At 43.7% G+C, this 18,005-nt stretch overlaps 1 protein-coding gene across 15 annotated transcripts in view; it reads left to right on the top strand.

The window, feature by feature from the left end:
- The window catches only part of camk2d1 (calcium/calmodulin-dependent protein kinase (CaM kinase) II delta 1), an 86,182-nt gene that overhangs the window by 905 nt on the left and 67,272 nt on the right, over positions 1-18,005 (top strand). For all 15 annotated transcript variants that reach the window (XM_048236847.1, XM_048236845.1, XM_048236850.1 and 12 more), the window contains exon 2: positions 308-402. In XM_048236847.1, coding sequence (XP_048092804.1) covers positions 308-402 — 95 coding nt within the window. The remainder of the gene's footprint in view (positions 1-307; positions 403-18,005) is intronic.

Below are 18,005 nucleotides of genomic sequence, written 5' to 3'. Positions count from 1 at the left end.
GACGAAATCTTGGAGCCTATTCTAAACGCATTCCAGTTGACAAGTGGCTTAACAGGATTGCTTCTGATAGGACATTTCTGCTTACTTACTAGGGGCAGACGTTTAGACCGACTCCTTGGTTACCAAACAATACGAGATGATGTTGTGAAATCCCCTAGATTCTAATTTGCATTTGGCCTGCAAAAATGCCATTTTCATGTCATAATCATCATGTCATAATTTTATATAGGCTATAGCAGCTATACTCTGTCACAAAGCACAGTGCAGACATCCACTAACATACTGTACTGCTCATTTTGAAATGCAGAGGTGCCTTCTCTGTGGTCAGAAGATGCATGAAGATCTCCACCGGTCAGGAGTACGCTGCCAAAATCATCAACACCAAGAAGCTCTCTGCTAGAGGTGAGCAGCATCAAATCTTTGATCATGTGTCTGCATCCCACACCAAAATTGATTCACAGTTGACCCTAATACCCTGTCCATACTTCTAGCAATAACACATTAGGCTACGGAGGGAAGAACCACAGGCAGTAAGTCAGTCAACCCCAGTGTGTAACCCTTATACTGAACAGTTCCAGTTCCTCTCTGTAGTTGCAGACCATAGGAAAGTGAAACAGAAGTTAGTGAACAGTTCAGTCTTGACTCGTTTTGACTCGATGCATGTGGCCGCTAGTTGACTTCCCCAGGACTGGCGCTCAGCCTTCTGTCTCATTGAAGTGTTTTGTAAGATCAGGGCATTATTTAAGATAAAAATGTATTAGTGTGAATATCACTAATTAATCTAATCTAATCCATCTCACTTATCAGATACACCACTTTTAAGGAAGGCATTCGGAACAGAAAAAAATAGATCTGGGAAAAATCGACCCTGGCAGTTACTTATTACCTCTTTACATGGCTTATGATCTTGCATGGCTTATGATCTATGCATGGTATGGCAAAGTGCCATATAAGCTGCATGACTGATGCCAGTAATCAGAAGCCATTCAGAGAAAATGACATGTTCTGTTGGAGGTACATAATTTTTGGATCTAAAAGTGAGATTTTATCCTGGGGATTCCCACCTTGATATCAGATCACAAAGGTATAGTCCTAGAGCTCTGTGTTTCGTCTGGTGCATAGCTGTAGCCTACATCAGCAGCAAGGAACACTTCTCTGACCGCCTCGCAGTGTTGCAAGCATACCTGTCAATAGCATAATAGTCACCTCTGACTCAGAGTCTAGTTGCTCTTTCACGCCTCTCAAAAGCAGCTGTGTGGAGAGCGACTGCGTAGGACAGAGCCACCATGGCTGTCTGTGGCTTGCAGAGATGCAAAGGTCAGTCTTTGGACAGGTTTGTCAGGGAGAGGGAAGTGGAAGGGATGAGTAAGTAAGACCTTGCACATGTGAAAGAGAAATAGCATAGTTCTGAAGGATGGATAGGTGAATAGAGGACACAGAGGGATGGATAATCATGATGGATCGATAGAATAAGTATGGAGGGATAGACTGGCAGATAGATGGATGAACTCCTGGGTCTTTTGTTCTGTCAGTGCTTCTGCATTGGTTTTAATTTAAAGGGACCCTGTGTAACTCCAGTAATTTCTTCATCGATTTTTCAGTTTTGTCACATTTTTCTCTATGCCGCTCCCCCTACAGCTTTGGGGTGCATATTTCAAAACCATCTCTTTGGTCTTTTCCCTGGCTCTGCCATGATGAACATCTAAAAAATGAAGACATCTTCTGGCTAGACGGCTAGATCGGTGCTTGAGGGGGACGTGTGTATGTTCAGAGAATTTGAAGCATTTTGTGTTTCTTGCTCGTTCTCGCTTCTCACAGGACTTCCTGATTTAGACACTGACGGGACGCTATTGCAGATCTTGCAAGGCTGGTTTTCCAGGAAGAGAAGGTAGAGGGAGTAGGGAAAGCCTCCATTCTCACCACAACAGGCCATTTAACCAACACCGTGATTTCTAAACTGTTTTATTCAGTTGAAAATGTTGCATAGGGGGCCTTTAAGGCAAGACAAGATAAATGACTGAATATTGGCACCCAACAACCAGAATGGTCACGTTTAAGGAGCAAAACTAACTCACTGTGGTCATCTGAGTGCAGAAATGAATGGAGGAACTACTGGCAACAAATGCTTTCATAAATATGTTCCCTATCTAAAAGGGGAACCACATAATCAGTTCCAAGTACATGACTTTTACAAAGGGTACGATGGTTGGAAAAGATTTGGCTCAGGCCTGGCCTGTATCCCCCCACACATACAGTACATACATACACACTCCCCCCTTACATTCTCACAGTTGTTTTTCTGACCACTTCATGCTGAAGGCTCTCAAAATGGGTCATGACATCAATGAAGGGTGTTTGAGTAGATGTATCTGCGTAAAGGAGCCTGGGGGAGATTGCTAGCCCAGTAACCCACTCCTGTTGTCCTCTGGGCCAGGGCTGTAGTACCGTAGTAGGCCGTTTTTCTACGGTCTCGGACTTGTCTCGGACTCGCTAGTATTTGGACTTGGTCTTGTCTCGGTCTCGGCCACTGGTCTTGCCAAATATGGCTTTTGGTCTCGACCGAGTCCAGGTGTCTTTAGGGCCATCAAAATTAACGTGTTAATCGCCGCGATTCATTTTGAAATACATAATGCGTTACAAAACACTCAATAGTGTTTACCTTTGTGGGGGGCTGATGTCACGTAACGGAAGCCGCAAAACCTAAAACCGCAAGCCTGAGAGTTTATTTTACTGTCTGTGGAGTTAGCTGAAGATAAAGAGGAACCAACATTTAGCCAAATAGTAGCTTTACTGCAAACTGCTTTTCACTCTTGTTAGATAACGCGTTTACAATGTCAAAATGCACCAACAGCAACAGTTACATAAAGACGATACTTTTCGGTCCTTCCATTAAGATCCAACTTGAACGTACTCCATTTAATTGAGAGCTGCGTCTGAGCCAACACGAGAAGGAGAGAAAACGATTGGCAGGCTCCAGCTGGCTTGGCGTTGTTGATGATAATTGATATCTCCTTTTAATATAAGAAACTTATAAAAGGAAGGCAACAAAGACGAGGTTAGAGGAGATTATGGATTTATCCGATTTCCACTACTGACCAGTTATAAACATGTATGACATGTAGGCTGCACTCACTGTGATTTGAAAAATGGACAAAAATATGAAGAGTTGTCTTTGCCTTTGTGTAATGGAACTGGTGAGTCTTGAAGTTTTCATTAATTTGTTTACATGAAGCACATATTATGCCGATTGAAACACATTCCATTCAGATAGCTAGGTGACTGGCTCAGGCTCATCATTTACTTTTAATTGCAAACAGAAAATGTCTAGCTAGCATCATGTCATTACATGCTTCTATTTCCAAAGGAATGAAAACTGTTTATACCAACTTAATATCATGCTTATCATTGTTAATATTGTACAATACATGTGGTACAAACAATATTAGAGCTTGTGGACTAGCTATAGGCTATATTTCAATGGAGCTGGTAAAAAAAAGATCATTATGAGAACGTGGCCACAATGGGCTTAAAGTGACAGTGCACCATTTACAAATGAGTTAAACAGCATCAAATGTGTAGTATTTCTCAAGAAATTAATACTTTAAAACACAATTACTGTGTCAGTATTATCATTTAAATAATATAAAAGTGTTTTACTTTTACCTTTGTGGTTACTCATTAATTCTGTGATTTATGTTGTATTTAATATGCCATTTAAGAAGCTTTAGTCTTTAGGAACTTTTTAATTGCGGTTAATCGAGATTAATTCATTTCAAAATATATATTTTGAATCGTTTGACAGCCCTATAATAATATTGGAGAAGGGGAATGGCTACACTTACAAATCCTGGGTGTGTTCACACTGTTTTTGCTTTTAGATAATAATAATAATAACCCAAAATGATTGTCTTGATACTGTCATGCAGAAGACTTTTTTTCCTATCCTGGACTCGGTCTTGACTCGGACTCGAACCTTTTTGGACTCGGTCTTGTCTTGGACTCGAATCTCTTTGGACTCGGTCTTGACTTGGTCTCGACTAGTCCTGGTCTTGGACTTGTCTTGGACTCGACAAAGGTGGTCTTGACTACAGCCCTGCTCTGGGCTGTGTGGAGGTGGGCTGGACCAGCCAGTGGCTCCATCCTTTTCTCCACTGGTGTCGGAGGATGTGTCGCCAAATGGTCTCATGTGAAAGCAGTAGGGGATGACTGACAGGTCTAACCTGCTGCTGCTGGTGTAGTTGGTTGGGCCACCAGGTGGACATGCTGGTGTGACCATCTGAGGAAGCTGGTCATGCTGGTGTGACCAGCCTGTCATGTGGGATACAGCTGGTGTAAGATGGTCATGCTGGTGACCAGCCTGCCAAGCTTGACATTGTTGGTGTAAAATAGCCATGTTGGTTTGCTAGAATGACCAACATAAGCCGTCATGGTCAGTTATACCAGCAATGTAAGACCAGCAACACCAGTTAAAATGACCAGCTTGAGATGGTACGACAGGCAAAGCCAGTCGAATTACCATCGTATAGTCAAAGTCAAAGTCAAAGTCTGCTTTATTGTCAATTTCTTCACATGTTCTTCCAAATGAAAAGTTTCACTCTCCAAAACATGCTCAAAGGCTGTGCTTCCATGGGCCTGTTTGTGCAAAATGTAGATGCACTTAATGGTTGAATGACCTCTGTGTTTTGCAATGGTGATGTGAACTGAGGCATCTATTCCAGTCAGTGTTGGAATTGATGTCAAGATTGACTGCAGCTTGTTGAAGTGGGAAACCTATAGTGTGACATCACTGGGTCACTGGGTTCACGGGGTAAGTAATCCTTTCAGGAAAAGGTTTCTGGGATATGTCTGTAGTGAGCTGTGGAAATTCCGACTGGTTTGGCACGAGTATGGTGACCAGAGTAGGGTCCAGCTCCAGGAACACTTTTGACCGTCTCTCCTGGTAGCAGCAGCTAAACATAGTGTCCAAGAGGTAACGGCAATGGCAACGAGCATATTTTTCCCCCTTTCCTTTCTGTGGATGGGCAGTTTTGTGCAAATGCATGGATTTAACCCAGAGCAGCAGGCATTTATGCAGGGATCATTGTTGCTAAGTGCTCTCTGGGGAAGGATCTGGTTGTATTAGTGATGCCTGGATGCTGTCTCTTTCTATTTTAGACTGCACATAATAATGGTCAATTCAGACTCTTTCAGTCTCTTTATTCCATGTTCCTTTATACTTTATTATCTATTGAAATGTACCAATAATAAACTATTAATGAGGAGAATCAATAATAAAATGAGAAGAGTCAATAATACAATGAATTGCTGTTTCTACATGATATGACTTAATAATAATAAAATATTCACAATTCACAATTAGGCCTGCAGTCCATGGCCTGAGTGTGTGTTTATTCTACAACAGCTGTTAATTCTCATCTAATTCACCAGCTACTTGTGCCTGAATGCACTGATTTCTTTATGAAGTAGCAGATGTTCTTTTGAGAGGTGCTCTGTGCAAAGTCAGAACTCTGTGTGTGTGCGTGTGTGTGTCTATTGATTACTCATTGAGAGAACACATTGTTGCACAACTGATATTGACTGTATCTCTTGTCTCTCATGTTGGCTTTGTGTTGGTGTGTGTGTGTTCGCGCATATGTGTGTGTGCGCGTCTAAACCCTGGCTTTATTAGATCTGAATGGAGCCTTGCTGTCTGTCTGTGAGGGGAGAGCTGCATACAGCCATTTAAAGATCAATGGAGCCTCTCGGGCAGTAATGCACAGGAGAGGAGCGACTCTTAAGGAAATAAATGAGTGAACACTTGGAGAGGGCCGACCTCTGCCAAGGCCAAATGCCGTATCTCACATGCCATGTTAATGAAAGAGAGACTGCATTTGTGGATCGTCCCTGTAATTCAAAGCCAGTCCAACACTTAATGGGCTCCCCTGTGCAGCACCTTGTGTGAGTGCGTGCGTGCGTCAGTAAATGCTACCACTTAGCCCAGCTAAAGGGTCTCCTCTCCTGTGTGTGTGTGTGTGTGTGTGTGTGTGTGTGTGTGTGTGTGTGTGTGTGGTGGCACCGTGCGAGTGTTTACATCTGCCCGCCAGCCTTCCCGTCTGCTGTGCGTGCCACACGTGGACACACGTGGACACACATGTACTGTAAGTGTGCGCATGCTCCTGCGACGTGCGGCTCAGCTTCTCCCTTTATTATCCGCATCACTTATGCATGGATCTGGGTTTCAGCGCCTCCCTTCTTACTCCACCCCCCCCACCCCCGATGCCAGCGAGAGATGATGGCACCACAGCCATGTGGGTCAGGGACGCTAATGATGCCACGGCAGAGGAGGTGGCCATGGTGGGAGATGGGTGGAGGAGGCATCAGATGGGGGAGAGAGAGAGAGAGAGAGAGAGAGAGAGAGAGAGATTCAGTGTAGTCGACTATGCCATTACTGACATGGACCCATCCTCCATAAGTGCATTCACTGTAAGACCACAGTCTCCCTTTTCAGATCACTGCCAGATAACCACATTCTTGAAAAGCATGAATGACAAAACATCTATACAAATCCCCTCCAAATTAATCCAATTAAATCAGAAATATAAATGGAAATCTGACAGTGTGACTGAATTTCATAAAGCAATCAATTCGGTTGAAATTACTAACAATATTAACATGTTCCTTTTAAAACAATTCAGACCCAATAGTAATGATGTCAATCTGGCAGCGGAGGAAATCTCCAAAATATATAACAGAGCCACCAAAATGGCAAACCTGCTGAAAAACTGTAAGAAAAGAAAACCATCAAAAGAAAAATGGTTTGACCATGAATGTATAGAGAAACGGAAAAATCTCAGGCAATTAACAAACAAAAAACACCAAGACCAAAAAAATACCTGTCTGAGACAAAATTATTCTGAAGCCCTAAAAGATTACAAATTAACAATTAAAAAGAAAAAACAACAATACTACAACAAAACGCTACAAGAAATCGAGGGCTCTCTCCAAACCAACACTTTCTGGGAGAGTTGGAATCATTTAAACAATTCCCCACCAAAAGAATTGGCAATTCAAAATCCAGACACCTGGAAAACATTTTACCAAAACCTGTACAAACCTATGCCAGATAACATCACTAAAGAACAAAAACATATCAAATTAAACCTTCAAAAGCTTGAAGAGGCCATTTGTGTTCACCAAAATCCACTTGATCACAGCATCTCAAGTGATGAACTCATAAAAATCTTAAAAAGCTCAAGCCTGAAAAGCTTGTGGTCCTGATAGTATCCGGACAGAAATGTTGAAATTCAGCCCACCCATTCTACAAATGGCTCTCCTCAAGTTAATCTTGTTTTTCAAGCTGGTTGCTTCCCTGATGTCTGGAACAGGGGGCTTATATCCCCAATACATAAGAGTGGAGACAAATCTGACCCTAATAACTACCGAGGCATCTGTGTGAGCAGTAACCTGGGGAAGGTATTCTGCTGTATCCTCAATGCCCGTTTACAGGCCTTCCTTATTGAACACAACGTCTTGAGTAAAAATCAAATTGGCTTCTTAGCAAATTGCCGCACTACAGATCATATTTACACCCTCCATACCCTGATAAACCAAAATGTTCACCAAAAAAGTAAGGGGAAAATATTTGCGTGTTTTATTGATTTTAAAAAGCTTTTCGATTCAATCTGGCATGAAGGATTGTATTTCAAAATCCTACAAAGTGGTATAGGGGGTAAAATGTATAACATCATCAAATCAATTTATTTGGGCAATAAGTGTGGCGTAAAAATTGTGGCAACAAAAGAACTGAATACTTCACTCAAGGGCGTGGGGTGAGACAGGGTTGCAGCTTGAGTCCAACCTTGTTCAATATCTATATAAATGAGTTAGCGGTGTTATTGGAACAATCTGCAACACCTGGGCTCACCCTGTTGGACACGGAAGTCAAATCCCTGCTCTTTGCGGATGACCTGGTGCTGCTGTCGGCCACTGAACAGGGCCTACAGCAGCACCTGGACCTGCTAGAGCAGTACTGTCAGAACTGGGCCCTGACAGTCAATTTGGATAAATCTAAAGTTATGATCTTCCAGAAGCATCCCAGACCTCAGGGAACCAGACACCTCTTTACTTTAGGTAACACCGCCCTAGAGAATGTTACTTCTTATAACTACCTTGGCTTAAAAATTAACGCCTCTGGAAACTTTGGTCTTGCAGTGAATGCACTAAAAGAAAAAGCACGACGTGCATTTTATGCAATAAAAAGAAATTTTCATCAAATAGATATACCAATTAAAATCTGGTCCAAAATATTTGACACAGTCATTTTGCCAATTGCACTTTATGGAAGTGAAATATGGGGTCCACTCAGTAAGCACGACTACTCTAGATGGGACAAACACCCAATAGAAGCCCTGCATGCTGAATTCTGTAGAAATTTGTTACATATCCAAAGAAAAGTACCCACAAATGCTAGCAGGGCAGAATTAGGCCGATTTCCACTATTGATTAATATCCAAAAACGATCACTAAAATTCTGGATTCATCTAAAATTAAGCCCTCAAAATTCACTACATTTTAAAGCACTTAAATCCCAAGAGCTCAGCCCTAAGCCCAGTCCCCTATGTCAGTTGGTCTCGGATTTAACTAACCCAATAACCCCTAACCCACAAATTGTCCAGACCAGCACTGCTTCCCAACCACCAATCAGAATCAACCAAATTAACAAGAACAACAAGAATTTTATTTGGAACACTGGAAGAAAGAAACAAAATTACAACACAAACTAGAATGTTACATTGGCATACCTAAAAGACTATCAATTGGCAGAGTATCTCCACACTGTCAGAGATACAAAGCAGAGACAGATCCTCACCAATTACAGGCTGAGTGACCACAGTCTAGCCATAGAGAAAGGCAGGCACAAGAAGTCATGGCTGCCCAAAGAGCAAAGGACATGTGGTCACTGTATGACAGGGGGAGGTGGAGTCAGAGGTGCACTTTCTGCTACACTGTGACAAATATCGGTCCCAAAGAGACAAATATTTCACCATTTTGAACAACATCATTCCCAACTTCACAAAACTGGAGGAACAGAAAAACTTGCTGTAGTTTTGGGTGAGGACACCAGCACATGCATACTGGCAGCCAGTTATGTGTCCTCACCCATAACCTGAGAGAAGGCATTACTTAAGATAATCACCCCACTACCTCCACCCTTCAACATAACACTGCTCCCCAGCCCCAGTCTGTTACACCATGTCTCCTGTTTGTTTTGTTTTGTCCTGTCTTGGTTTTCCTATGCACGTGTACAGACAATGGTCTTGCATGGTTGTGATGTGCTGTGTGTGTGTGTGTGTGTGTGTGTGTGTGTGTGTGTGTGTGTGTGTGTGTGTGTGTGTGTGTGTGTGTGTGTGTGTGTGTGTGACGAAGTGTAACAATGTTTGTACATGTTTATATCATTTGTATTTGTAATTATTATTCCTGTGAACGCTTTGGCAATGCATCATATGGTTTGTCGTGCCAATAAAGCATATTTGAATTTGAATTTGAGAGAGAGAGAGAGAGAGAGAATGTTTTTTTATGATTGAGTGAATGAGAGAGGGAGAGAAGAGAGAGATATAAGAAGACAAAGAGAGAGATATAAGAAGACAAAGAGAGAAAGAGAGAGAGAGATGAGAAGAGAGGGATGGGAGGTGATAGATGGGGGAAGGGAGAGAGAGGGGGAAGGGAGGAGAGCAAGGCAGCACATGTGGGATGGCTGCTGATGGGTGCAGGGGTCACTTGTGCACAGGTGAAATCATCCTCCTCTGAGCGTGACCGTGGAAAGGATTTCACCCACCACCACTGCAATATACCGCAAGCACTTTCTGACCTAGTGCGAGCAGGACCAATGGCCTTCACTCTCTCAGTCACACACACACACACACACACACACACAGAGTCAAATACACACACACACACACACACATACACACACACACACACACACACACACACATACACACACACACACACACACACACACACACACACACACACACACACACACACACACACACACACACACACACATGGTCATGGCCACACTCCCCTTACCTCCCCCAGCACAAAAGCACATTCTGTATGCATGCATGAATTCTTCTGCACAGTTGTTTTGCAATCAACATCTGTCAAAACACATAGGAGCAGGAAACGTTCAGATTGTACCTGACACACTCCCCCACGCGTAAGCATCCTGGGCTGCACAGTGAAGGCATCCTACACATACATGCTCATACTTGTGGATGGCTGTCCTCTGGGAAAGAGGATGTTATGTAACAGGTAGAACAGGGCCCGGTGATTAGCCTATCATAGGAGTGCTCGCTTGTACACGTGAGCCGCTGGGATGCACAGGGAACAATCGTTCTTACAAAGCGTTGGATGTGGATGTGCAGGGATGCTATCCTCCATGGCCCCCACCCCAAGCTGCGCACAACTCCATTGAAATGCTGAAGTGACGTCAGAAAAACAGCACATTTGTGTGTGTGTGTGTGTGTGTGTGTCTACCCTAGGGCCTCCCTGGCTGAGTGAGCACACCAAGCCTTTAGAGGCTGGATAAAAATAACTTACTCAAAAGAGAGAGAGAGAGAGAGAGAGAGAGAGAGAGAGAGAGAGAGATATTGTGTGGAAGAGAGAATAGGGGAGAGGGAGTGAGAGCGAAAGAATTTATGCTACAGCTGAAAAGTAGTAAAGAATTGAATGAATGAGTCTTTCCCTTGACAAGACGTTGCTAGGTGCTGGATTCTGGAAAGCACAATAAATGATTTTAAAGCCGACATATAAAGCAGAAATTCAAAGCACGTAGTTGAAAGCACATGCTGGATATACTTGCTATGATTTAAAAATGAGCATTTGGCTGCTATCCCTCCACATCAATGAGATGTACAGTAATTGACGTTGATTTTCTGTCTTTTTAACATTCCTCCATAGTGTGATGGGAGAGCTAAGGTAACGTGTCGCTAATTGACACTTTGGGTCCTCGTTTCCGTATCTACAGTATCCACGTCTCCAGCAGGGCTTGAGAGGCCAGCAGTGATATCTGTTAGTGCCTAGACAGAGTGGGATCCTTGAGAGCACATCTGTGGTGGATACCTTCCCAGACGGGTTATGTAAGCCGGCTCTCCTGTCCATCTTCCATTCATAATTCTTGGCGCAAAACAGCTGAGAAAAGTCGATCACTTCAGACAGACTGGAGGTGGGAAAGAAGTGAAGGGAAATAAGACATGGAAGTGCTCATGAGTCATGACTTGGTTTTGCATGTTGTCCCCCCTCCTTCTGTCTGTCTTTCCATGTTGTGTACTTGGCTGGTTTTCTCCGGTTGGCTGGAGTGATCGTGTGTGTGTCGCGCAGCACTGCCAGTAACTGTTATCTGTCTGCCGTGGTTTTTGGCGCCAGTTCTGACGTGGCCTCTTCGCTAAGACCAAGTGCTGCCGGCGATATATCCCCTTAATGCCTTATCCTCTTCCTCCTCCCCTCCCCCTGATATTAAGTTACAAATAGTGGAATGGGCCGTTCGTGTGGTGTAAGGGAGGTTGGTGTTGTTGAGTGGGAAAGGATGCAGTTCCAAACATTCACGTCTGAGCCACTGATGTAATAAGAAAACGTGAAAAACCACAGTAGAGCAAGACTTGAGTGCTGCTTTATATCTTGGTAGTGCAGAGTGTGTGTGTATGTGTGTGTGTGTGTGTGTGTGGGTGTTGGAGTGAGCTACACAGACATTAAGCAGATGCCCTCACTCTTACACAAGTCTATCCTGGCTGTCTCTGCGCTTAATCGATTCTCAGTCTGTTCCCATCATAAGAGAGGCGCGGCGAAGCCATCTCAGGGGCTTCAGTCTACATCCCGATATACCCAAGTAGGCCAGCGGGCCCACTGAGGATCAGATATCTTAATTAGAAGCTCTTTGCCTGTGAAAGTGGCCCAGTGTCAGTCTACGGCAGCCCAGAGGTGCCCTGAAACTCTTAATAAATGTCTCCTCACCTCTCCAGGGCAGTAGGACTCTGGATGTGGCAAGGGGAGGAGATGAGGCCATGGTGTGGGGGGAAGATGGGGAGTCATGGGTAGACAAAATGGATCGTTGGATTTTTGTTCAACAGGATCCTTTGGGCTGATTTCTCACGGTGGGGGGGGGGGCAAAGGCCTGTCTCAAATCTCTTTTAGGTCTGACAGAAAGTAATGCAATCTATGCATCTAGTATGCATAGATTCATGTCAGATTTCATCTGATCCCCTGAAGGGGCAGCCTTGGCCTACTGGTTAGCGCTTCAGACTTGTACCTGGAGGGTTGCCCGATCAAACCCCAACCAGTACGAACAGCTGAAGTGCCCTTGAGCAAGGCACCTAACCCCTCACTGCTCCCCGAGCGCCGCTATAGCAGGCAGCTCACTGCGTCAGGATTAGTGTGTGCTTCACCTCACTGTGTGTTCACTGTGTGCTGAGTGTGTTGCACTAATTCACAGATTGGGATAAATGCAGAGACCAATTTTCCCTCATGGGATCAAAAGAGTATATATACTTATACTATACTTAAGTGGATACTTGGGTAAGCTAGTGATACAAAACCAGTTTGGACTTTGAAGTGCACGGATTGTGGAAAATGCATACTTTTTGTCAACATACTTTTCCTGTCCACTAAGTCGACTGTGCGGAGCTGTAATGATAGACAATGACTGGTCTCTCCCTCCCTAATAGAGACACCCACATCATAGACGGCTAATGTCCTGTATCCTGGCCCCACCTGCTCCCGGTCACTGTCATCTGTCCCTGGCAGAGGCCGCGTGACCGCCAGTGCTAATGCCTTTCCATCTCCGCTGTGATGCCCTCTCATTAGTATTCATGTATTCATGGGGAAAATGATCCGCCAAGCCTTGCTCCTGTCTCCTGTGTGTCTCTTTACCTAGTTTGTGTGTATATGTGTGTGTGTGTGTGTGTGTGAGATAGAGATAGAGAGAGTGTGAGATTGAGTGAGAGAGAGAGAGATAGAGAGGAGCACAAACCAGATGTAGTGGTGAAGCTTTAACGTGTATCTCAGTTAACGTGTAAAGCGTCACCGTCATCAACATATAACACACTAGAGGCAAGGCTTTCTTCTGTGGGCTAAAATGCTATTGTTTATACTGTGTGTGTGTGTGTGTGTGTGTGTGTGAGTTTTAACACATACTGTAGCAGCTCCTACCAGTTTGCATAACACCCATCCAGTCACTGTGTTGAGCATAGTTAATCTCAGGCTTGGTGTTGCTGGACACCTCATCAGACCCTTGACTTTTGCTTCTTCAGTGCTAAACAGGCTTCAGATTGATTTGGCCTTTTCGAAAACTCCCACTGTCAGATGTCCCATTCGTTTGCTGGGCTGGTACAGCATGGACTGACTGTTATGAAGACCACAAGGTTTTAATCCTCACAGAATTAAAAAGAAAGCATTCATGGAATGTGATTGAATTCTCAGATGTTGATCCACACCATGAATAACATTGATGATTTCCAGGAGATAATCTTCATACAGTATAACTCTTTATATGTCTCTGGCCTAGACATATGTCATCTGTGTATGTGTCCCCCCATAATATGTCATGATCGTTTTATAGGCCAGAGAAAATGTCCATTTTGATTGTCCGATTTGAATTGTTATCGTGATTACTGTAACTATTTCTCCTTCTCCGGCCCTGTGCTGGTTGTCAGTGTGTTATTGTGTGTGTTCTGACTGCTTAATTAGAGTAGTGGGCCCCCCTCCCTCACCACTGATTGATCATTAGTGCAATGAAAGGGTCTGTTGACCTATTAATCAGTCCAGCCCTGGAGCTCTTCTAAAGGGATGAGGTAGTGATGGAGATGGTGGTGGGGACGATACTCTAATTGACCCCTCTGCTGTGGTTACATACTGTGTAAACAGCCACTGTGCTGTGTTTAAGGTCATATCTGATTCATGCTTTTTTTGCATGGACTTTGTTTGTAAATGTTAGTGTATAGAGCCCATGTCTGACTCATTGGTGTAAACTCTATAGCACAGCAGCCCAGAGAGAGGAATGTTCAAGTCATTGGTAATGTGCTGACATTTGGCTCTTGGCTTTCAGAGGCATTGAGACACTATCCACCTAATCTTATCTACAGTGACTAACTCACCTGCACATAGTGGGCCAGATATCATGCAAGCCTTTGCACCCCTAAAGAGTGAATCAGACATGTGCTGGGTTGGGGCTGGGTCACATGGAGCATGTTGAGTGACATGTGATCCTCCCCCAGGAGAGGCAGCCTGATGTGGGCAGGCAGAACTACCCTGACTCTGAACATGTGGAGCTCTTTTTGTCTAGCCTGTGTATCTAGACAAAATCAATGATCTGATATTGAAGCTACTGCTGAGTGGGTCAGTGGTTGAAATACTTAACAAGAGAGTCTTTTGGAGCGTGCAATCGACAAGGGTCAGTGTGCCTTTTGGTGATAAACTGTTGGCCTCTGGAGATACATGGGAACATTGCACACCGTCTGGCCTAACTGTTGGAAGGTCTATCCTAATGAAAGGCTCTTTGTTTGTTCATTAGATTATGATTTATGGGGGTCTGCTATAGTGTAGTAATGCCCTGTCTGCTGAAGCCTTATCTCTAAACTATAAATGTCATTGCTGGAATGTGTGTGTGTGTGTGTGTGTGCGGCGTGCGTGCGTGCGTGCGTGCGTGCGTGTGTGTGTGTGTGTGTGTGTGTGTGTGTTACAATAGGTCAAACATCTTTAAGTATTTCCTCAAACCAGACTTTCCCCAGGAACTTACCAACCAAAGGTGATGATGTTGGCAACTATCATCTTGTTTTGCCACCTGCTTATCTGTCATTGTTTTTTAATCTTAGAAGACATTCCTCATTTATCTCCCTGCTTGTGTTTCACTGCTGTCAGGCGCTTCTATACAAACAGATTGACCGCAAGCCATAGCTGATTGACCTGTTCTATTGTAGTGACTTGGTCTCAGGCTTGACTTGGTTATCATTGAAGCAGACATGCAGAATGGAAAGACATTTTTTTCTTGGTTTTGTTGAATAATTCCTCCTTCAAATCAAAATTTCTGAGTTTGAAATAGTCACCAAAAAGTGGGCAAATCTGAAGAAAGAATACTGACATGCAAACCATGACCCCCCACACACACACACACACACACAACAATATTCTATGTTACCACTTCCAGTTGGATATTCAGATTGACGTTGCTGAAGTTGCCATTTGTGAGTGGTGACATCAGTACAGTATGTGGTTTCGCTGACAGTAGTGCATTGTTTTATTCACTTGATGCTTACTGTAATGGTAGACCATACCTTAGTGTGTTATGGAACAGGGAACAGATATTAATGCTTACTGTAATGGTAGACCATACCTTAGTGTGTTATGGAACAGGGAACAGATATTAATGCTTACTGTAATGGTAGACCATACCTTAGTGTGTTATGGAACAGGGAACAGATATTAATGCTTACTGTAATGGTAGACCATACCTTAGTGTGTTATGGAACAGGTAACAGTTGAAACAGGTTGCAAAAGGAACATGATCTTTCTGAGAAAATTAAATGGGTTTTGTATGTCTAGCTTTACAGTAACAGTAGTCTAGTTGTATTGCCAAACGCGTTATACAAGCCATTTCTGCTGTAAAAGGACATACCAATCACTAGGTGAACCATAAAACAAAATAAAAGCAGTCAGTCTCATTATACAACCACATGCAATAATGTGCTGTCCAATACTGTATGGAGCACACTATGTTTGTATATGCCATGCTAGAATTGCTGTTCCATCCTCTCTCCTGCCAGTGTTATACCAGACTGCCTCCAGAGTTTTTCCGCACATGAGTCTTTTTCTGTCCCTCCCTGAGGCTTCTCGTTTATGAGTCCTTCTTTTAAATGACCCCGACCCCACCACACCCCATCACCGTCCAGCTAATTAAAGTTTGAGAGACTGTCCGTCGGGCTGTTTTTCTTTTTATACAAGCCATTTTTGCTGTAAAAGGACATACCAATTACTTGGGTGAACTGTAAGACAAACTGAAAGCTTGAATACAGTCTCATTATATAACCACGAAGCAAAGCTGAGCAGATGGTGGCTGCTGCTGGTGCGGAGCTCAGGGCCCACGGTCCGTGGTCGCTCCCCAAAGCTGACCCAACCCGAGCTAGGCTGAGTTGGACCGAGCCGGGCAGAGCCAGCCCCACTCACCGAGGGAACCAGACCTGATGGGGGTACCTAATTCCCTCAGCATTGTCCTTCCTATGCCATTCAGGCATCCGCTCGGGCAGTTTCCCCAAATTTAAACTCTGCGCATTTCCATTGAGTTAATTGTTAATTTTTGAAAGCGTTGGTTTTAAATGGCAGTTCACGTTTGAATGATCACACGGCAAACAGGTCCCACAGCCAAAGTTAAGCATCTAAAGCATCGGCTCTCATCTGGCCCTGTGTCGCAGTCCGACAGCCCGTAGCCCATGAGTAGAATACTTGCTTGCTCATTTCATTGTGGGTATTCACTTTCATAAAATGATACTTTCTCTATCATCTTGAACACCATCAGTTGCCATAACTGCTACACAACCACAAAGCTATCTAGGGAAACCCCCACTCCCAGTTCTGTGGCCTGGCACTGTCGGTCTGTTCTCGGTTGTTGTCACAGGTCAGTGCGTCTGACTCTGCACTTCTTTTGCACCCTCATCCAAGTGTCCCTCTGGCAGACACATTTTTTCTCTCCAAATCTGTGCTGTGCTATTTCTTGCCGCTGTACACCTGAGGCCCCCCATCAGCGAATGGGAGCACACATTTACAGTGAATAAAAAAGACAGGGCTTAGACAGTATATAGCAAGTGGCACTTGCTGTAAGGTTGTGCTGGGTTCAGTGAATGGCCCAAAGATTTGTGTTGTGGTAATATTATTTCTTCTACTTTATGGTACACATGTAGCCCCCACTTCCCCTTTTCAAAACAAATTGCGGGTTCATGTCTAAACCTCACTCCTGATCTGGGTCATGGCACCAATGCCTTGTGCTGATTTGTTCGGCTCAGCAAACAGCAGCACCTTGGAATCGGGAGTCAAGCGAGCTAACAATCAAGCTAAAAGCCCGGTCTGCTGGCTCTCTTACTAGCACAACTCTTAAGGTGTTGAGAAGGAAGTTCACACAGTATACACACTACACAGATATGTACCAGCTAGCTACAGGTACTCAACTGGAATAGGCCTATGAGCAGACATTGGGGGGTATCCTCATTTTGGCCAATTTGTCCTCACTTTATAGATAACTTGTCCTCCTTTTCAGAGTCTGGTTGGTGGTCACCCTAGTTCTGCTACATTATAGCACACATGTAGCCTTATACTTCCCCTTTTAAACACACATTTTGACTATCAACTGGTCTTGTATTTCTGCACAGAACCACTCACATGAAGTGGACAAAATAGGCGTCCATTTTATTCTCTAGCTGGGTTGCAGTTGGGTGTGCTAAAAGGCAATAACCCCTTAAATTATGCTGCAACATTCCAAGGTGAAAGTGGATTTTGAGTTGCCTGGATGACTTAAAGCTGGTTTTGAATTGTTTATTTCAGTGACATTCCATGTTAGTCCTGAATATACAAATCAATGATGTATGTCCAATTGCTTCACCATAAGCTTAAAATGTCACAATGACAGGTCTGTCCCAAATGCAAATATTTCCTTGCAGTGTAGTCAGAGATATGCTTGAATACCTTGCCTTATGTGAATGAAAAACTTTGAATATATGAATAAATAGGCCAAAGATGAAGGCAATGAGAGAGGAAGGCCGCAGAGAGGAAGAGAGTTTTTGTTGCCAGGAAAGGTATCATGAGCATACTTTGAATGTGCAAATCTGCTGTGTAAAGATGGGGTTGTGAACAGTGCTGGTTTGGCAGTGTGCAACTTACTACCACAGTCTATAGTAACAACAAAGAACCTGAAATGCACCCCTAGCAGTGCATCTACAGTAAGTAACCGGGAATACACATTTTAACAAAGCCCACAAAAGAAG

The sequence above is a fragment of the Alosa alosa genome, chromosome 24, assembly GCF_017589495.1.
Source record: "Alosa alosa isolate M-15738 ecotype Scorff River chromosome 24, AALO_Geno_1.1, whole genome shotgun sequence".
NCBI lineage: Eukaryota > Metazoa > Chordata > Actinopteri > Clupeiformes > Clupeidae > Alosa > Alosa alosa.
The sequence above is the reverse complement of the archived record's forward strand: the minus strand, read 5'-3'. Positions and strand labels throughout refer to the sequence as shown.